Source organism: Sminthopsis crassicaudata, chromosome 6 (assembly GCF_048593235.1).
Source record: "Sminthopsis crassicaudata isolate SCR6 chromosome 6, ASM4859323v1, whole genome shotgun sequence".
NCBI lineage: Eukaryota > Metazoa > Chordata > Mammalia > Dasyuromorphia > Dasyuridae > Sminthopsis > Sminthopsis crassicaudata.
The window spans coordinates 122,388,609-122,411,625 of NC_133622.1; the positions used below are offsets into that span (position 1 = coordinate 122,388,609).

General features: G+C 34.3%; 1 protein-coding gene across 6 annotated transcripts in view; it reads right to left on the reverse strand.

Annotated features, from left to right (window-relative positions):
• The window catches only part of TBCK (TBC1 domain containing kinase), a 312,198-nt gene that overhangs the window by 246,530 nt on the left and 42,651 nt on the right, over nt 1-23,017 (reverse strand). For 5 of the 6 annotated variants that reach the window (XM_074272835.1, XM_074272833.1, XM_074272837.1 and 2 more), the window contains one exon: nt 665-779. The exons of the other annotated variant lie outside the window; for it this stretch is intronic. In XM_074272835.1, coding sequence (XP_074128936.1) covers nt 665-779 — 115 coding nt within the window. The remainder of the gene's footprint in view (nt 1-664; nt 780-23,017) is intronic. 6 annotated transcript variants of the gene reach the window in all.

Sequence of the window (23,017 nt, forward strand, 5' to 3'; positions counted from 1 at the left end):
TTTTACCAGTCTCTTTGGGGTTCTCTAAGTATACCATCATATCATCTTTCCTTCCTCTTTCTTAATAAAGAAGTATGATTTTCCATTTTCTCCTACAGTCATCTCTGAGGATGTCATGTGTCTGCCTCCAAAAGAATTTTTATTTCCCTAATATTATAAATTGAAACCTGACATTGTGTTTTTACCTGGAAACAATTGGTATTCAATACTTCAAGACTGTGTTAAACCAGTGATTAAGTTTTGCAACATCTTCTTGTATTGTGTAAGCATGAAGTCAATCACAATTATTAATAGGCCTTTTTTTGGCTAGCAACAAAACTTAGATCTTCACAAACTTTTAAATTTTCTTTTGGCACTTATATTTTTTAAGTTTTTATAATAATCATCACTTCCTTTTTGACACTATGATTTTTACTTGTCTTAGCAAGTTACTTGAATTTTTAAATGAATATAAGCATTTTAAAACAATTATACTCAAGTAATGATGGTGCTCTAAAAAGAGGAAGGGGGATAGTGGGAAAAAAGTATAAATACAAACTTAATTTATTAAAGGAAAAAATTTTATTTCATTCTTAGGAAATAGAAAGTTGGTAATACTGTTCTCTGTTATGCCTTTTAATTCCGTCTTTGTCTCTATCTGTCTCTCTCTCTTTTCTGGTATTACCTCTTGATCCAAAAGAATGTTGTGAGGGGATAGGGCTCGATGGACCATTCCATGCTGGTTCATATACTGCAATCCTTGGAGAACCTCAAATGCAATGCATAACACTTTCAAAGGGCTACAAAAGAACAAATAAAAACACATCACTTCAATTGAAATGATAAAGAATTTCCTCTGAAGAATGAAACAAAGACTATTGACAATGCCATGTTCTTCTGTTAAAGCTGTTCTAAGGCAAAAGTCTTTTTTAGATCACAAAAGTCTATGGGGAGACCTGTTGGGCTTTCCTCATATCAAAATTAGGTAATTTTCAACAATATTTCATTATACATATTTTGTGGATAGCTGGTTATGTGACCACTGATTCTGTCAAAGTTAGAACTGTTGTATTCTGTTTCTGGCTGTGCTTCTGACTTTGGCCATCACCATGCCTCAACTGTCTTCTTACCGTGGAATATCCCTCAGTTTCTGGGACTGTCTTAACATTCCCCTTTCCTTCCTACCCTTATCCTTCAACTTTGTCTAACTCACACACATGCTGGCCTCCTTTCCTATTGGTAAATTCCTACCAGAGTTTCTATTTTGGGTATGTATTCAAGCTAGCTATGCTTCATTTTGCTCCTATCTGTGCTTTTGACTCTCAGGATCTCTCCCTCATGCCCTAGTGTAGGTACTCCTACTCTGTTCTTTTCAAATCCCTTTTATATGCTGTCTTTCCTCATTAAAATGGAGGACAGGAATGCCTTCCTTGTCATTTGTATTTGTATCTCCAACGCTTAATACATTGTCTAGAACATAGTAGACTTGTTTCCTGACTGTTCTATGTCCTTATGATTCATTCACCATTGAGCTGGGCTTAATTTTCAAGGAGCTAAATTACACTTTAGCTGTAAACTACAGCATTTCTCAGGGTAACATAACTGTTAACCTGGTTAGCTTGGATTTCTCTTTACAAAAATTCTGATTATATTTGATACCTGCCATATAGAAGTTAGACCCAACTACTCACTGCAATTATTCATTAGGTGAATTTACTCTGCTTCTACTCCTTTCTCACTACTGCTGTTTTCATACAGAATCTTATTTGAAAAAGATAATTTGAACACAATTCAATTTGACAAATACTTATCATATGTTTACTAAATGTATGCCACTGAACTGTGGTAGGTATCAGACTTATAAAAAAAAGATGAATTAAATGAAAATTTAAAATAAAACAGTTCCCAATGCTTTGGGAATATTAAAGTTACTAACAGTTCACTTTTACTTAGATTTCAGAAAGGAATTCTAGCTATAAGGCAACAGTCTTCTCTCATAGCAGCAGTTCAGGACATGGTTTTGGAATCAATCTGTGTACTACTATCTTTTTCATCTTTGGAACCAGTGAAATATGCAATGTGACACCATAATAAACAAATATATTTCCAGTGGATTGAATGTTTCATAACAATAGATATTATTTTTCAAATATACATTGATATTATTTAAAAAATAAAAATTAATCTAAACATATTAGTAGTAAATTCACAGATGCTTTTTATCTTTAAATTTTCTCTATCAATAGGACTAAGGTTGTGCGGGATTTTTTTTTAACATTAAAAATTGGTGCTCATGCTTAAAAAGTCAAGGAATCATTTAATTTAAAGACAATCAATTCATTTTGACCAACATTTATCATATTAGTTTACTATGTATGCCATTAAAGTGTGATAGGTATCAATTTGGAAAACTAAAATAACAATTTCTATCCTGAAATAGCATGTTTTAAGTCCATGGGCCATGCTTCTTAATTTTACATATATTGTATTCCAGTTAGGTCTCTTCTCATTGAAAAGTTCTCAATTAATATACCTCAGTATAAAGTTTTTCTGCGTTTTTTGATGTTTTCAAGTAATTTTTCTTATAAGGTAGGAATTTCAGTATAATATTTCTGTTGTGTTGTTGTTTAGGCTTCTTCCTTATTATACCCTAGTGAATTCTTTCTTTTAGCTCACTGCAGCTTTTTAGGGGACTAGTTCTGGGAAGTTTTGCTCATTTCCAAAAATTTCTTCAAAATCTTTTTAAAATTTTTTTTTATTTTTACTTTTTTTGAGATGTCAACCCATCTTGTAATAACTGTAAAATACTTTATTCTCCAGGAAAGTCATTTGCGTCTATATATTTTTCAATTCTTTGAATAATTAAATGGTTTATCTATGCCAGTTTTCCCCCCAGTAGGGCTTTGCTGCCAAAAATTCTGTTTTCTTTTTTAATATCACTTAATATTTGCCAAGCTCTTTCCAAATCTTAAAGTATTATATAAATGGGAACAATAATTATTATTATTGTTACAGTCTCCATATTTTCCATTTGCTCTAGTTTTTCCTCCTGACTTAGGGGTGAAAGAGCACATTTTAATTTTAGCTTTTCTCATGCTATTGATTATTTTAAGCTCTCATTTGATATGCTTTTTCTCTAATTCCTCTCCAATTTCTTTGAATTTAGTTATTTGAAGATGTTATTTCAAGATATCTTATATGGTTTCCTTTTCCATCTGCTTTGTTTCTGGTACTTTAACTGATTCGATTGCTTTCATATATTTTTAAAAAATTGTACTAATATTCCAATCCACTGATTTAAAAAAAAAAACTTTATTTAATTTTTCTTTTCTTATTTTTCAAAACTGTTTCTCTTCACTTCAGCATTTGTGTGTTTTGAAGTATATATGAGAAGCTATGCTCCCTTTAATCCACTGTTCATTTAAAGCTCCATTTTCTTTCAACCCTTTGAAATGTGATTTCTAACACTATCACTCAACTAAAATTCTGTCTTTTACTATATATGAAGACATTTAATAGATTTATGAAAATAATACATATGAACACTGATTTACAAATAATCCATTTACTGTGGCCATTTTCTATTCCTATGCCCTTAGCTTCTTTCTGATTTCACATAAAGAAAAAAAAGAAAACAAAATTGGAAACTTGTGAGAATTTCGGGGCCAAGAGTGAAGGAGAATCTGAAGACATGAAAAGCAGAAACAATTTCTAGAGAAAGTTCAAATCTCCTTACAAGGCTGTCTTCCTCCAATCCTAGGCACCAAATAGTCTCTCACACATAGCATATATGATTTAATTTGATCTTCTTCTGCTTGAAATCTCTACTCGGATGTCCCATAAGCATCTCAAAATCAGCATGTCCAAAAGAAATTCTTTAACCTTCTCTTATCGCTCCAAACTTACCTATTTATTTGAATTTCCTTACCTAGAATTATCCACAACTCTTCCCTCCTTTTATCCCTCTCCAGAATAAAATCAGTTCTAAATCTTACAGATTTTAGCACATTACCAAGTCCAACTTGCTCCACTAGCAACTTAGAAGCTAGACTTACAGTCAAGCAGACCAATTTTGAGCCTGAACTTGGGCAATTACTAGTTGTGTAACTCTGGACAGTCTCTTCACCACTGTCAGCCTCACTTTCTCATCAACTGTAAAATAGGAATAATAACAGCATGGTAGGGATGCGGGCTAAAGTTATATATTAAAGAAAAAAATTAGCACAATATCTGGCACAAAATGAGTACTATGTGAATGTTTACTTTTTTCTCCTTTTAGCTGAATTTATGTTGGTTGAGAGAATTTCCTATTCCTATGTTACACTACCTGGACTTCTATGAACTGAATATTCCTTTGGGTTACTAAGGTTGCAGTAAGGCAGGGACAGACACTAAGAGGGCATTTAATAAATGCTTGTGGACTGCCCAACTCCCTGGAAAGAAATTAGAAAATTTGCATTCAAAGCCTGACAATACTAACTCACTAGATATGTGCTCTTTCTTAGACAATTAATTAATCTCCATTTTCCCATCAGTGTAATGGGATATTGCCTTACTTATCTTATAGATTTGAAAGGAAATGAGGAAGTTTTTGTAATTAAAAAAAAGTGAGCATAGGGAGCTGACATGACCTGGATTTCTCTAAGTACAGGTATCTCCCTTGTAAGGGAATAGTGGGAGTGGTGGGAGAAAGGTAAATGGTACTTTTTTTGTCCATCATAATTCATTCTGAATTTTGAGTAAATGTTGAAATAAATATTTAAATATTTTCCATCAAATTAGCAGTAACAACATGCATTTATGTTTTACAAAGTACTAATCTCTATTTATATAGGTGTGATATTAGTTTATGCTGAAGAGATGGGGATGTTTTTATTGATAAGATCCCAACTCTGGGTCTTTTCACTAGCTATGTCTCATCTTCAGTGCTATCTTCAGTGGTCCTGATCTATATCTTGGTACTGGAGCCAGACAGCTATGGAGGAGAGAATGAGGCTGGTGACTTTGCTGTGCCCTCCCTTCCTCACTTACATCAAATTCACTTGCAAGTCATGATATCACATTCCTAATGTCATGGTCCTCTTTGAGAATGAAGGACAAATGACAAATGAATGGCCTCAAATCATACTACCTACAAGAGGTCTTTCCTAGTCCTCTCCACTGCTAATAATGACTGGCCTCTGAGACTATCATGGCTTTACATTATATGTCTCTTGCAAGTACAGTTATTTGCATGTTGTTTCCCCCATTAGAATAAATGAGACACTCATGGCCAGGAATGCAGGGCTTATCTCTGAAGTCCTAACATAGCAAATATTTAATGCTTGTAGACTAACAGAAACTCGAGCCCAGAAATGAATTGTCCCAAGACATAAAGCTGCTGAATGGCAGAACCAGGATTTAAACTCAAGACTTTTGACTTCAGATCCAATGTTTTTTCTCCAATTTCAAGGCATCTTGATGAGTCATTTTAGTGAATGTTTAAAAACAAGTTTTCAGAAAATCTTAATATTTATACCACTATAAAATTTTAAAAGTCATCCTCTCACACTTACACAAACTATAAACTGACTTGGCTGCTCATTTTCTCTTAAAAGCTGTTCTAAGAGCACTGCAGTGCTCATTCAGAATGAATAAAATGTGATTTGAAAAGAATAAATGAATTCATATTTCATAGTCAAATACTCAATTGAGTTTTTTCATTAATTTCATTAATTTTATTTTCTATAAGCAACTCTTATTATCTACCATGAAAAAGAACATTAACAAAATCTGCTGGAAAGCCTCCACATTTCTCATTTACCACATCTGAGAAATTGTTGAAATGATCACAAAATAACTATTAAATATTATTAACTTTTCCTATCCTGTCCCTTTTCTGATGATCTATCAATGAGATGATCAAAAAGCTCAGTAACAAGAAAGAAAAGTCAGAATGACAAAATCTGACTTTAGGTTAAATTATAATAATAATTTTAAAAAAACACATGGAACTTTCTGTAAATGCTTGTATCATGCTGGAATGCTGACTAGGGCTTGGTAATATTTTGGTTATAAAGATATTTTTTATTAGAGTGAGAAAATAATAAAACATATTCTAGAATTTCTTGAACCTGCTACTACTTAATTGTGGGATATTAATTTTAAGTTCTCCATTTCAGTTTACTCACATTGCGGCCACTGTTCTTTTATTTTTTGATTGAACTTAAAAAAGAAGAACTCTATGAAATTGTATTTATGAACTACACAAAGTTTAAAAAAGCACTACAAACCCTGTTTATCCACAAAATAGTTTCTTCTATATTGCACAGCTCCTATAACAGATTAAACTAGAGAGATTGTGTATAAAAATAGACCTAAATCTGTTTTCATAAACATTCTCAAAGGATAAATCAAGTGTATTAATGGCAAAATAACAGAGTTATAGCAGAGATAGTTTATTAGGTAGAAGGAAACAAGGTTATGTTGATGGATATGTACAACCATTCCTAATACATAATGTTAATACATATTTGTTGAAAACCATACAAACCAAATCTCTTTGAAAAACAAAAACTTTTCTTTACATTTTATATTGTTTATAAACAAAAACAAAATAAAACAAGAAACCCATCTGCACATGTAAAGTTCTAAAATTTCTATTTTCATTTGGGAATTAAAGGAATCAACTTCAAACTAAATCATCATATATTCACATACAAATACTCTAAAATGAACATATTTTATTTGCTCTTCAGAACTAAAAGTAACATTCAAAAGTGGCCTCAGCAGTGCACCAATTAGTAAGGGTGAATACTATGATAATATTACAAGATTTTTAAAATGAACTTCAGATTTTTTTTCTTTTTTCTTATTAAACTAGTCTGGAAAAACAAAAACATGGGAAACGTGAGGTTTTTGCTAATCAGCTGAAAGTCAAAATATAAATAAAGGCAGACAATCTCTTTCTCTCACTGTATATAAATCACTTATTTTAAAAATGGCTACAGGATTACATGATTCCAATGCACTGATGTACATATAAATATCAAAACCAATTCAATATGTGAAGTTAGAATACATTACATTTTTTTCAATCAACTAGTGCCTATTTAGAGTATAAATATATTCAGAGTATAAAATAAATAAAACTTTAGATTTCATGCCTTTTCATTTGTTAAAAGTCTGTACTTTTCCTCAAACTAATAATTTTAAATAACAAAAAAGAGAAAGGAGAGAGGGTAAATTTATTTCATGACCCTTCAAATTGGGAAAGGTGACAAAAGATTTTGTAAATAGTCAGTATTGGGTAAAGTCAATGCTGGAAGATTGAGAAACCCTAAGACAGATTACCATTTTGCAAAACCAAATGGAATTACTAGCTATGGTGTCATGAGGGTGTATCAAACTGATCTAGCATAAACATTATGATTCCTGGCAATGGTGGTAGTGGTGTGGGAAAAATATTTGAGACTGTCTCAGATATCATGAAGATATCATGAAGAAACAAATATAAAACCAGGAATATTTTAATGAACCAATTCAGAATAAAATAGTATGCATAGTAATCACAGAAATGTAAAGAAAAGGGGCAGCAAGTGGAGCAGTGGATAGAGTACCAGCCCTGAAGTTAAGAGAACCTAAGTTCAAATCTTGTCTTAAACACTTAACATTTCCTAGTTGTGTGACCCTGGGTAAGTCACAATCCCAACTGCCTAGGAAGGAAGGAAGGAAGGAAGGAAGGAAGGAAGGAAGGAAGGAAGGAAGGAAGAAAGAAAGAAAGAAGGAAAGAAAGAAAAAGAAAGAAATGTAAATAAAAAACACTAATGGAAATTAGAATTCATAGTGATATAATGTTCAATCTTGATTTCATAAAAAACACTAATGGAAATTAGAATTCATAGTGATATAATGTTCAATCTTGATTTCAGACAAATGATGAAGAAATGTGCTTCCTTTTGGTTGATAGGTGATGGATTATGAATGTGGAAAGCTACAAAAGATACCAGACACAATCAATGGTGTGACTGAAGCCAGCTCATATTGATTTAGGAGAGTTGATTATTAAAATTTCAGTGTGAGCATTTATACCTTAAAAACTGACAAACCGGCTTGATTTACTGTTTTGATGATTGTCTTAACTTAAGGAAGCAATGGAGAAAATGACAATGATACAAAGTAAAACAAAAGTTTGTCATATGTACACTTTCCCTCAAAGAACTGATTGTTAAATATGTACCTACAACCTCTTGGACATGGTTGATGTTGTCAACATATTTGGTTTTGTTTATCTGTTTTATTTGTTTCAAGGGAGGGTTCTAGAGTTAATTTATAGGAAGTGGCAGTAAAATAAAAAAAAAATCAATAAAACTTAAAAGTGAAAGAAAGTAACAATTATGTTGTTTACTTTATGTAGGATGAAGAACTTTTTAAACTTAAAAACAAAAAAGAAGACCTTGCCCTTCATAATTGTTAAGAATTAGGTTAGATCTAGGAGCACATCATTTAGGGTTGGAAAGAATTTATTAAGCAATCCTCTAGTCCAAGCCATCCTGAAAAGTAATACTCACTATTACCTCCCCAACAAGAGGTCATGAAGCCTCTGTTGGAAGGCTTCCAATAAGAAAGAATCCATTCAATTTTTGGGTGGTTCAAATCATCATTAAGACATATAAAATGACTGATTGTGAATTTTTTTATGATATGAATTTTCAATTTCAAAAACCCTATGGGGACAAACAGAAGAAATCTAATCCATCTCCTACCCAGTAAGGCAGTCAATTTTTAAATGTATAATATAGCTAATGAGGTAACAGTCTAATAAAACAAAATTAAAATGCCACACATATTATAGGCAATAAACAAGACAGTGCCATGATATCTATCTAGATAGGAAGGACAGGAAGTAAAAGTGAGAAGAACAGGAAAAAGGTAAGAAAAAGACACAAACATCCTCGCTATTAATTTCTCATAGATTATAAGAAAAATCTCAAGCTTCTATCATCTACCAAATTTTCTTTTTTTCAAAGAGAACAGAGTCCTCTGCATCTAGGAATCCCAATGGGATGAAGTCAACCAGTACTTGCCTATCTCCTGCTCCACAAATTACTAAGAATATCAAAGCTTAGAATATTATATTGGTAAAAACAAAAGAACAAAAGAAAAAACAGAGGCCTTGGGAAAATAAGAATACTTAAAAAACAACAACAAAATAAAACTTCCAGAGAAAGATGAGAGAACATAACTGTATATGGTTTCTAGGCATGACCTGTCAAGCCTTGTCCAGATGCATTTCAAAGGAAATTTATACAACATGTTTCCTATTTATCTATTCCTAACTCATCTGTAGCTGGTTAGTTTAACCAGTTAGACAGGGGTCCTCAAACTACAGCCTACGGGCTGAGGATGTTTATGCAGCCCACTGATTATGGCAAAATCAGACTGGAAGTGACCTTCAACCTAAACTCTTCTTAGCAACGCACACTTCCGGCACTGGGCTGAGGCAGCAGAGACAGAGTGTGAGGTGATATCGAGGTGAGGTGAGTTCCCAGGCTGGGGTGTATGGTGTGGGGAAGGGAAAGAGATGCAGAAGACGGAGAACTGATGGCCTGTGGCTTTGTAAAGTAATAGAAGCCACCACAACAGGCAGGCGCCAGGGATGTACAGTGCATGCTGCGTATGTCATGGCCACTGCAGGGGGAATATATGGGCTGTGTCTGGTGCAGGTATAGTCACAGTTAGTACTACAAGTCCCAGCCTGACTCTATCATTTAGTCATTATGCTGTAATGACAATGTAATGGCTTCCTCTCTAGGGCATGTTGCAGTACTGACTGCTATTGTCGTCCAGAGTGAGGCTCCTGGTACCAGGCCATGGCCCTGTATCCATAGTGACCTCATGTCTGGCTCTTGTGGTCATCAGTTTTATCACTGTGCGTATGTAGTTTCATAAAGAGATGGAATATTGCTAACATATGTCATCACCTTATAATCACTGGGGGTCTGACCTTAGTGTCCCCCCACTTATCCTGAGTATGAGGGGGTGCAGAGCTGGTGTACTGCTTCATCCCCCTCCAGATTCTTAAGGTCCTCACACACTTGTCACATGATGACTCCCCCGGAAGCCCCAATGTATGATTTGTCACTGAAGCTCATTCTGCACATACAATGTACCGCGCAGTTATATACATATATGTACAGTCTTGCCTGCGATTATGATAAATTACAAGTGCAGCATGTACAATCATGCAGCGCTGGATCATGAGAATTAATCCCAGGATTCAGAGGAAGCCAGGGCATGTGGGAGGGCCGCCTGAGCGGTGACTTGTGTGCAGTGAAGGTCTGAAGCGGGAGAGAGAGTGCGGGAAATGGAGGCATCACAGCACACAGGCAGCTGGAGGAAGTTGGGCATTGCAGTCTGTATGTCTCTGTGTGGGGAAAGTTAATGCTGGTATATTGTTTTTGTAGTGCTGTGTGTATATATGTTGGTATTTTACTAATAGCAATTTGGAATCCCTTAGAAATAATGATGTCAAGAAAAGAAAAATTGACTTGGAGTGTAGGATATTCAAAGACCAGTGGACTTATGATTACTTTTTCATGTAGTACAAGAGCTGTATGTCTGATATGCCAGAATATAGTATCTGTGTTCAAAGAATATAATTTGCATCGACACTATGAAACTCAATATAAAGATAAATATGATAGTTTGGTCGGTGAAGTGAGATAAAACAAAATATGAAAACTGAAAAATACATTGACAACTCTCAGCAAAATATTTTTGTGAAGCAGAAGCAGCTAAATATTCCATCACTACGAGCAAGTTTTCAAGTTGCCAAGCTAATAGCATGCACTGGCAGATCATTTGTGGAGGGAGAATTTGTTAAAGAATGCCTTCTTTCTGTTGCCAAAGAGATGTGTCCAGAGAAGGCTGATTTATTTAGCACAGTGAGTCTTTCAGGACCTACAATTACATAGAGGATTGAAGAAATGAGAGACAATCTGCATCAGCATTTGCAAAACTCCACAAAAAAAATTTCATATTCTTCCTTGTCACTCAATGAAAGCAATGATGTTCGTGATTCTGCACAACTTCTAATTTTTATTCATGGGACGAATGATTATTTTGAAGTCATAGAAGAGCTTGCTGCACTGCAAAGCATCAAAGGAACAACTACAGGAGAGGATATCTATGAAAAGGTTTGCCAAACTATGAATGGTTTGGAGCTGGACTGGGCTAAACTAGCCAGTGTGACAACTGATGGTGCCCCTAGCATAGTGGGGTCTAAGAAAGGAGTAATTGCTCGCTTTAACCAAGAGATGGACAAACATAACCATTCTCATCCAATAGCCATACACTGCCTCATCCACCAGCAAGCTCTGTGTAGTAAATCACTGAAGTGGGACTCTGGTATGAAAACTGTGGTATCTTATGTTAACTTCATTAGAGCTAATGCACTAAATCTATTTCAGGAATTTCTGTCTGAGCTAAAAGTTGAGAATGAAGATGTTCTATATCTCACAGAAGTCCGTTGGCTGAGTCAAGGGAGAGTTTTGAAACGTTTCTATGACTTACTTCCACAGATTTACACCTTTTCTGCTTTCAAAAAACAAAGAAGTACCAGAGCTCAATGATGCAGAATGGAAATGGCACCTTGCCTTTCTGATAGATGTAACAGAGCTACTCAACAACTTCAATATGCAACTTCAAGGAAAGGGAAGCTCATCTGTGATATGCAATCACATGTCAAAGCATTTGAAGTAAAATTAGGCCTCCTCATCAAACAAGTGAAGGAGGAAAACTTCTGCCATCCCCCCACAACTCAAACTCTGTTAGCAGAAAAACCGCTGATTGCATTCCCAAACAAAACATGTATGGATTCATTGGGAAAATTGCAAAAGGAGTTCCAATTTAGATTTAAAGAGCTTCATCTCCATGAACAGGACATACAGCTTTTTCATAACCCATTTTCTATTGACATTGAAAATGTGGATACAATTTACCAAATGGAACTGGCTGAACTGCAGAATTGTGACTCTCTGAAAGATGCATTCAAGTCAAGCAGCCTTCATTATTTCTATGCATCTCTCCCCTCTGAGACATATCCTCATCTCAGGAACCATGCACTCAAAATGGCAACCATCTTTGGCAGCACTTAAGTCTGTGAACAGACTTTTTCTAGAATAAAACATTTGAAATCACCAACCAGATCAAGACTAATAGATGCACACTTGCATCACTTGTTAGGACTAGCAGTGACAAATATGGAACCAGACATTGACCAACTCATTAGCCAAAAGCAGGCCCATAGTTCCCATTGAAATAATGGTAAGTTTGTTGATTTAACTTTACTTCATTTTAAAAATAACCATCTGGACATGTATACATATATTGTATTTAATTTTTACTTTAATATATTTAACATGTATTGGTCAACTTGCCATCTGGAGGAAAGGGTGGAAAAGTTGGAACAAAAAGTTTTGCAACTGCCAATGCTGAAAAATTACCCATACATATATTTTGTTTAAAAAAAAAAAGTGACAATAAAAAAAATTAAAAATTGTTTTCTGATGATAAAACTGTCATTCACTGTAATATATCATTTGTGAGACTGTCTGATCCCTAACATCCTTATTGAAGAAGCCTTCTATATAAAACATTTATGAGGTGGAAAGGTAGGCATATCAGCAATTGTTGACATTCTCTTTATTCCCTAAGTATCAATAAGATTCACTCAAAAATGTTTCCATAAAACATTTATGAGGTGGAAAGGTAGGCATATCAGCAATTGTTGACATTCTCTTTATTCCCTAAGTATCAATAAGATTCACTCAAAAATGTTTCCATAATTCATATCTTTTCCTTCAGATGTCTGTGTTAATACTGAAATATTCTCATAATTTGCACTGCCTCTTAATATAAATCGCTTCTATGTACATTTGGTCTATTCTGCCGCTTTAATTATCTTCATTCTTTTTACTACTCTTTATTACTTATGTCTATGTCTATCTCTTCTATGAGTATATCCCTGGGATGATGATGAGCTCTGCTGTCTGTGATGGTGAAAAAAATTGTTATAAGAATGTCTGAAGACCTTTTCCATTTTTCTCATGATGACTGGTCTCCTATTTTTATACTTAAATGTTCTCTAGATAACTTAGAAATTATTTTTGCCATTTAATATTTCTATTTATTTTATCATAATCATTTCTCAACCTTCTCCATTCCTTTACATATGAATTTACATTCTAAATTAGTATTAACCATGCCTGCTTTTTCTTTCCGTAGGCATGAGAGTTAAATGTTTGATGAGTAGGGTAATTTTAAGTTCTTTTTATTTCTTTCTTGGAGTACCTGATTTATCTTGTTTAAAGTTCTATATAAAATTACTGAATGTCCTATGCCTTTTCTGTCTAACCATTTCCTACTTTTCATTACCAATAACCTATTTAAATATGTCATGATGGGGCTATTTTAATTCATACCACATCTTTTTCATTTTGATTCTTTACAGATAGGTGATTCAAGATTAGCTCTCACATATTATATAATATATGTTAAAATATAATTAGTTTCATTTCTGTGATATTCAGTGGTCACCATGTTGCCTAATTTTTTTTCTTGAAGAATTTATAAGGCTACTATATAACCTGCAATAATCATACTTTATTCCTGATCCACATTTTCTAATATATATCTTGCCATCCTCACATGTAAACAACCACTTTGCCCTAAAGTCACTGAATATTCAAGCATAAATAGATTGGAGGGTGTTATATGGGTCTTCACAGAAGATGTATAACTCTTCATTGTCTCTTCAATCTCTGCAACATGTTAGGACATAAGCTGCATTTATTTTAATGGTGATATTTTTGCAAATCTAATTGACACTGCACTATACAGGAAGCCCATGTATCTCATGAAATGACATTTCTTGCTGCCTTTGTTTTCATAATGAATTCAGCTAAATTCAAGTCGGTTTAAATCTTTCTTTTCCTCTTTAAGAAAAACCTGTGAGCCCATTTGATGTTCCATTTGATGAAGCTTCCTTCTAGTTTTATTTATTAACAAGAGTTATATGATTAATATAATCCAGTCCCTTCAGGGCAGGAGTTCTTAATCAATAATGTGCCAATAATTGGGCTCTGAGAGAAAGAAAGTCCTCAGGACAATACTTAACTTTTGTTGCAATTAAGACAACTCTGAGATACTACTTCATACCTCTTAGATTGGTTAAGATGACAGGAAAAGATCATGATAAATGTTGGAGGGGATGTGGGAAAACTAGGACCTAATACATTGTTGGTGAAATTGTGAACTGATTCAACCATTCTGGACAACTATTTGAAACTATGCCCAAAGGGATATCAAACTAAGTACATTCTTTGATCCAGCAGTGTCTCTACTGGGTTTATATCCCAAAGAGATCTTTAAAAAGGGTAAAAAAAACCCTCAAATGTGCAAAACCGTTTATAGCAGCACTTTTTGTAGTGACAAGGAATTGGAAACTGAGTGGATATAGAGAATGGCTAAATAAGTTATAGTATATGAATGTAACGGAATATTATTGTTCTGTAAGAAATGAGGAGCAGTCTGATTTCAGAGAATCCTAGAAAGACTTACACAAATTGATACTAAGTGAAGTAATTAGACCCAAGAGGACACACAATAGCAACAAGATGACATGATTAATTGTGATGGACTTGGCTCTTTTCAACAAAGAAGTGATCCAGGGCAGTTCCAATAGACTTGTAATGGAGAGAGCCATTTGCAACCAGAGAAGGGACTATAGGGACTGAATATGGATCACAACATAGTATTTTCATCTTTTTTGTTGTTGTTTTCTTGGATGTTTTTTTCTTTCTCATTTTTTCCCCCTTTTTAATCTGATTTTTCTTGAGCAATGTGATGAATGTGGAAATATGTTTAGAAGAACAGCTTATATTTAACCTACTTTGGATTATTTGCTGTCTAGGGGAAGGGGGAGAGGGAGAGAGAGAAAAAATTTGGATACAGGTTTGCAAGGGTGAATGTTGAAAACTATCTTTGTGTTTTTAAAAATAAAAAGCTATTATTATATAAAAATTTGTTGCATTGTTAACATTTTCCTTATCATTTTCTTAAGTCAAGACAATCGATAAAGCAACAAACCCCTCACTGTTAGCATTTGTTTATTTTTCAAGTATAAATGCTCATAAGCATGTAGGAGTACAAAGGAAACTAATTTCACTGAAGTACACCTATCAAAATATTAAAAACAACAAACAATAACCAAGTTCACTGTCCTCAAGACAAAAATCCTTATGTAAGATCTCACACTGATAATACCAAAAATTAAATTAAAATCAAATCTAAAAATTGCCTGATTTTTTGTATCCTGAGCTAATAGATTGGAATGATTTGAAAAATATTAAATTACACAAATATATCATTACTACAGTTCATTTAAATACTCAAAAATGTCTAGAGCAAGAGGAATAAAGAAGAGGTATTAATAATAAATACCTGAATATTAATTGCCAAAACTTCTTGTGGAAATGGTAGTCATATAAGAATTAGACAAATGTTTCCACTGTGCATGTGGAATATGCATATGTGCATATAAGAATTAGACAAATGTTTCCACTGTGCATATGTTTCCACATATGGCTTCTCTCTCTTCCTCAATTATATTATAAAGTTTTCAAGGACAAGGATCATATATCCATTGTTTCCTTCATAACTTCTTGTATGCTTTATGAATCCAGTCAATGGCTAAGTCAATAGCAGATATACTTCCACACACTGGCACTGACTATTCATCAAGCAGGCTAGGGCCTGCTTAAAAACTTGGACATCTCATTCAATCCAAACACAAACTAAAGCTGCAAATGTTTGAAAATTTTTTGCTTGTGTTTGTTGAAATGACAAGTATCTGAGCCAAGAGAGAATTGGTGGCAGTCATAAGATAGACTTATTCAGTTAGTAACAGAGCAATCAGATATTACATTGTTGTTTGTAGACATAGTAGGAAGCTCAAAGGCAGCCTGCCTTCCAATTCACTCTTGGTTTTAATTCTTAACAGTTTAAGGAGTTCTCCCTCACCCGCTTTTTAATAATTTTATGTACCCCAAATTCTAGCTAAAATATATTGTGAACAGAAGGGAGCAACATTTTTGGGTTTTGTCTTCCTTATGTCAAAAGTACATTTTTTTCATTTTCTGACTAGCTTCCTAGAAATAATCAGTTACCTAAAGCACCAGGGCCTTCTGCTATTTTGTCTGCATGTATGTGTATGTTTAGAGAAGGATGGAAAGCTAACTTAGCTCTTAGGAAAAATATGGCAGGAGAGCTTAAATTCTGCTTCCTATTTAAATTATATTTCTTAATAGGCTTTTCCCTCTAAATAAAATATTTTAGCTTTTGACAAACCCAAAGATTGCAAGTTTTGGGATAAGAATTCACTATTTGACAAAAACTGCTGGGAAAATGGAAATTAGTATGGGAGAAACTAGGCATGGACCCACATTTAACACGGTACACCAAGATAAGATCAAAATGGGTTCATGATTTAGGCATAAAGAATGAGATTATAAAAAAATTAGAGGAACATAGGATAGTTTTCCTCTCAAACTTGTGGAAGAGGAAGGAATTTGTGGCCAAAGAAGAATCAGACATCATTAATGACCACACAATAGAAAATTTTGATTATATCAAGTTAAAAAGCTTTTGTACAAACGAAATTAATGCAAACAAGATTAGAAGGGAATCAATAAACTGGAAAAAACATTTTTAACAGTTAAAGGTTCTGATAGCCTCATTTCCAAAATATAGAGAGAATTAACTTTAACTTATAAGAAATCAAGCCATTTTCCAATTGATAAATGGTAAAAAGATAAGAACAGACAATTTTCAGATGATGAAATTGAAAGTATTTCTACTCATATGAAAGGGTGTTCCAAATCACTATTGATCAGAGAAATGCAAATCAAAATAACTCTGAGATACCACTACACACCTGTCAGATTGGCTAAAATGACAGGAAAAGATAATGACAAATGATGAAGGGGATAAGGGAAAACTAGCTCACTGATGTATTGTTGGTGGAGTTGTGAACAAATCCAATCATTCTGGAGAACAATCTGGAATTATACCCAAAAAGTTACCAAACTGTGCACACCCTTTGATTCAGCAGTGTTACTACTGGGCTTATATCCCAAAGAGATATTAAAGAAGAGAAAGTGACCTATATGTGCCAAAATATTTGTGGCAGCTCTTTATGTTGTAGCTAGAAACTGGAAGTTGAATGGATGCCCATCAATTGGAGAATGGTTGGGTAAATTGTGGTATATGAATGTTATGAAATATTACTGTTCTGTAAGAAATGACAAGCAGGATAAATACAGAGTGGCTTGGAGAGACTTACATGAACTGATGCTAAATGAAATGAGCAGGACCAGGAGATCATTATACACTTCAACAACAATACTGTATGAGGATGTATTCTGATGAAGTGGATATCTTGAACAAAAAGAAGATCTAACTCAGATCCAATTGATCAGTGATGGACAGAATCAGCTACACCCAGAGAAGGAACACTGGGAAATGAATATGGACTACTTGCATTTTTTTTTTTTATTTGCAGGTTATTTTTACCTTCTGAATCCAATTGTTCTTGTCCAACAAGAGAACTATACGAATCTGCACACATATATTGTATTTAAGATATACTTTAACATGTTTAACATGTATGAGACTGCCTGTCACCTAGGAGAGGGGGTGGAGGGAGGGAAGGGAAAAGTTGGAACAGAACTGAGTGCAGGGGACAATGTTGAAAAATTACCCATGCATATGTACTGTCAATAAAAAGCTATTTAAAAAAATGATTTTGGCTTCATCCCAATTCGTATCTATTTCCTATAGTTCTGTTTCTGTTTGTTTGTTTGGTTTTTGCTGAGGCAATTGGGGTTAAGTGACTTGCCCAGATTCATATAGCTGGGAAGTGTTGTGTCTAAGACCAGATTTGAACTTGGGTCCTCCTGACTTCAGGGCTGTTGCTCTATCCACTGCAACACCCAACTCACTCCATTTTTAATAGTTTTAGCAAGAAGTCTCTGACTGTCCTCTATCTACCCACGAGTTTAAAGAACAATAGTTAATCAGTCAATAAGCATTTATTAAGTATCTAAGAGAGAAGATCCTACAAAATTCCAGCTAGAGAGACTGATAACATTTTTGTGTTGCTATTAGGACAGAATTTGGGGCCTGGAGTCAGAAAGAGTTCAACTCTAGGTTCAGAAATTTACCAGTGGTTTGACTCCAGGCAAGTCATATAACTTGTTTGCCTCAGTTTCCTCATCTATAAAATAGGGTTTTTTGAGATTAATTGTAAAGTGTTTAGTCCAGTGCCTGGCATATATTAAACATTATATAAATGTTAACTGTTATTGTCATTATAGAAACAATTCAGTATTCTTGTTCCTAAACATCTTTTCTATTTGTCTGAACTATGTATAAACTAGACATTTATATAGTGTATAGAAAAAAAAATGTCATGTTAATCAATCCTTTAATCCTACCTAAATATTTCTACATTCTTCCCAGAATAACTGAGAAATGTTCATTACTACTGTATGTCCCTGCTACAAGTCTTAAGTGTCTGTGTGCTTTCTCTTTCTTTCTTTTTTTTTTTTTTTTTTTTTTAATTATAGCTTTTTATTCACAAGATATATGCATGGGTAATTTTTCAGCACTGACAATTGCAAAACCTTTTGTTCCAATTTTTACCCTTTTTCCCCCTATCCCCTTCCCCAGATGGCAGGTAGACCAATACATGTTAAATAACTTAAAGTATATGTTAAATACAATATATGTATACGTATTGATATTTTGCTGCACAAAAAGAATCGGACTTTGAAATAATGAATAGCCTGTGAAGGAAATAAAAAATGCAGTCGGGCAAAAATAGAGGGGTTGGGAATGCTATGTAGTGGTTCACACTGATTTCCCAGAGTTCTTTCGCTGGTTGTAGCTGGTTCTATTCATTATTGAACAAATGGAGCTGATTTGGTTCATCTCATTGTTGAAGATGGCCTTATCCATAAGAATTGATCATCATACTGTTGTTGAAATATATTATGATCTCCTGGTCCTGCTCATTTCCCTCAGCATCAGTTTATGTAAGTCACTCCAGGCCTTTCTGAAATCATCCTGTTGGTCATTTCTTACAGAACAATAATATTCCATAACATTCTTATACCACAATTTATTCAGCCATTCTCCAATTAATGGACATCTACTCAGTTTCCAATTTCTGGCCACTACAAAGAGGGCTGCCACAAACATTTCTACCATGTCATCACCACCACCACCACCACCACCACCACCACCATCACCACCACCTAGCATTCATATAGCTCTTTAATGTTTGCAAGATCCTTTGGATATTACCTCAAGTCATCCTCAACACCTTCTAAGGTTGGTGCTATTATTATCCCCATTTAACAGATAAGGAAACTGGGATAGAGATCAAGAAAATTGCCAAGGTTCACACAACTAGTAAGTGCTGCCACATTTGAACTCAGGTCTTTCTGACTCCAAAATGGACATTTGCCTGAGAAGGTAAAACATTATAATACACAGAGTTCCCCAGTCACCCTTCTAGAGGTTTCTGAATTAAAGAAGTGATTCATTTAGATGAGGGAAATTTCTTGGCAATCCTGAAAATATTCATTGATCAATTACTCAATACTATTTACAAATATAAAGTGAGAGAATTCTTTATTATTAAGGGTTTGGAGAAAGAAGGTTAAAATGACACTACTAAACATGTTCAAAGTGAATACAGGATTTTTTACAAAACAAATACAAAGTACTGGGATTTTTAGGGGAAGATACTATTGAAACTGTGAGGAAAAACTTTAAGGAAATAGACCTTGAGTCATCCAGAGCAACTGAAATTACTATTAAAAAAAAAAAAAAAGGAAGAAAAGTAGTAGCATCTAATTACCCATTGTGAAAGGCCCACTCTTCTTTCTCCTTAAATGCCTCAAACCATGTCATTTCCACCTCCGTCCACCCTTGTAGTCATAGTAATGAAATTGTAGTTCAGACGGGAAGGACTCAGCGCTAACTTTTGAAATGATCCTGAAACAGTTCACAAGTTTTACCCTTTTCAATGTCTTTGTTCAGAGTGCTGACACCAAAGGACTGATACATTTTCCCTTTTAGATTATCCACCAAAAAACACATATAGTTTTTCTTTGATCATCACTACTAGTGGTGGTATGCAGAAACAAGAAAGTGGTGCAAATCTGGGTAGGATTAAAATATCATCTATTAGACATATCCATGCCTGCCTCTGAATTATTTTATATTGAATGAATATGCATTAAGAGTTTAAAAACTTGATAATTCACTTCACTGGCTCATGAATCACAGACATAGAGTTAGAAAGGCCCTTTACTTTAATCTCCTTATTTTTTTGAGGATTTGTGAATCAGGGAAGTGAAAATATTTGTCCAAGATCATAAAGGTATCAATAGCAGAGTCTGGATTTGAACTTATTTTCTTATTGACATGAGTGAACCCTGAAACTAGCTTCAGGGTCTTAGACTCTGAAAAGTCTGGGAAAAAGCATACTTACCCAGACAGCCTTTTCCAAGTTAAGCAGCGTCATTCAATTGGAGATCTTGGTCAAATCACTCTCCATAGATCTTTTGGGATGGCCTGGATCCCCTTCAGGAAATTCCCAAGACTCTGGGGAAAAGCCTTCAAAATTATTTTATTCAGCTGGAGAGCTGGGCCTTATATTCTTAAGGAATAGCTTGAAACTCCAAGATAAGTACTCTCTTTTCAACTGAAAATCTAGGCCTGGGGGCATTGACAACATTGAGGAAGTCTCATTCAATTCTCAATAGAAGCCCAAGCGTAAGACTACTAATAAAAGATAATTTTGAACTCCAAATCTTTGCAGAAGCCAGAAGTAGGATTATGCTTTGCCAAGCGACTTCTCTTCTTGGTACAGCTGCCTGCCAGGACTCTTGCCTACTGTGAAGATACCCTCTTCTCAGTGATAACTTTTGCTATTACTCTGATAGGACCTTGCCACTGAGAAGAAGCAAAGCTCAGTGCCAAAAAAAAAAAAAAAAAAAAAAAAAAAATCCCTTTTGCTATTCAGACTTTTCAGGTTCACAAATTTTCTAGACCAAAGGGGATTCTCCTACCTCAATTCTCTACCCCTAGAACCTCATCATTATTACAAATCCAGAGTTCCTTACACTGTTTTATGCTGTCTTCGTTATTATGATTTTATGATTATTATGATTCTAGGTGAGTAGAGTGTAAATAATTTAAGCTAAAATTGGTCAATTTTTAATCTACAAAATTCACCTAATCAAAAGATTCTTATAATAAATGAAATTCAATGGACAACAAAAGATAAAGATAAGACAGGGAAGACATATATGAACTAAAGCACAGTGAAATGAGCAGAAGGAGAACATAAACAATAATTATAATAAGGTAAAATGTATACTAGAACAAAAACAAACTGGGTAACTGTAATGTTCAATATTTGTTTCACAGAACAGAAGATGAAATGACCCTCCTGACATTTAAGAGAGTGAGTGGGTGGGGTGGTAGATCCATTAAGTTGTATATACTGTCATGACTCATTGCTATGTCATTTAATTTTGCTTACTATTTTTCTTTTTCAGTGGGTTTATTGAGTGGTGGTGGACATACCTTTAAATGTCTGTAATATAAAAATACGACTTTCTACATGCACAAGGAATTCCATTTCATACCAAACTGTTTGCTCAAGAAGACTGTCTCTCCTCCATCATTTCCTTTCCTCTCACCTAACTTCAGTCTCCTCCTTCTCTAATGCAGACTTCCCTACTGCCCACAAACATACTTCTTCCCTCACTCCCATCTTCAAAAAACCTTCTCTTGACCTATCCATCCTTACTAACTTCAACCCATATCTCGTCTCCTTTTGTGGATAAACCTTTATAAAAAGACAATCAACAATATTTACCTCCACTATCTTTCTTCTCCCTCTTTTTCTTTTTATTTTTTTTTTAAACTCTGCATTCTGGCTTTAGCCCTCATCCTTTAACTAAAGTAACTCTCTCCAACCTGAGAGTTCTTATTCTTCATGACCTCTCTGTAGCCTCTGACACTCTATTATTTTCTTCTTGATACTATCTTTCTCTCTCAGTTCCCTGATTCCTACCTGTCTGACCAGTCCTTCTAAGTGACCTTTGCAGGTCATACCCACTAAAGATTAGTATTACCCCAGGGCTCTGTTCTGGGCCTCCTTTTCTTCTCCTTCTCTACTTACATTAGACAAGAATCTCCATCTGTCCACTGGACATCTCAAATTGGATGTCCTATAGACATCTTAAACCCAACACATTCAAAACTGACTCATCTTTTCAACCCAAAGCCATTCCCTCTTATGAGCCTTCCTATTAATGACTAGAGTACCAGTATTACCCCAGAGCTCTGTTCTAAGCCTCCTTTTCTTCTCTTTGTATAATATTTTAGGTAGCAATTTCAAAATCTCCCCTAAATTCAATCTCTTTGCTAATGACTTCCAAATCTATTTATCCATTTTAAAGCTCTCTAATTACATTAAACAAGAATCTCCATCTGTCCACTGGAATCTCAAATTGAATGTCCTACAGACATCTTAAACCCAACACATTCAAAACTGACTCATCTTTTCAACCCAAAGCCATTCCCCCTTATGAACCTTCCTATTAATGACTAGAGTACCATTATTCTCACATATGCCGAAAACCATAATCTGTGATCATATTATTATTTATAATAATTTTATTTATTATTATATGTTATTAGTAATAATAAATTTATAATAATTTATAATATAGGCTGTGTTATATATAGCATGTAAACTATGTATCAAGAGGTATTTTTTAGGGGGAAAAGACTATGAGGAGTACCAATGCTCAAAATTAACTGAGGCTTACAACGAAACCAAAAAAGGACTTTTCAAAAGAACTATCATGGGCAAGGAGGGATAGGATCACTGCCTAGGAAGGAAGAGGAAAAG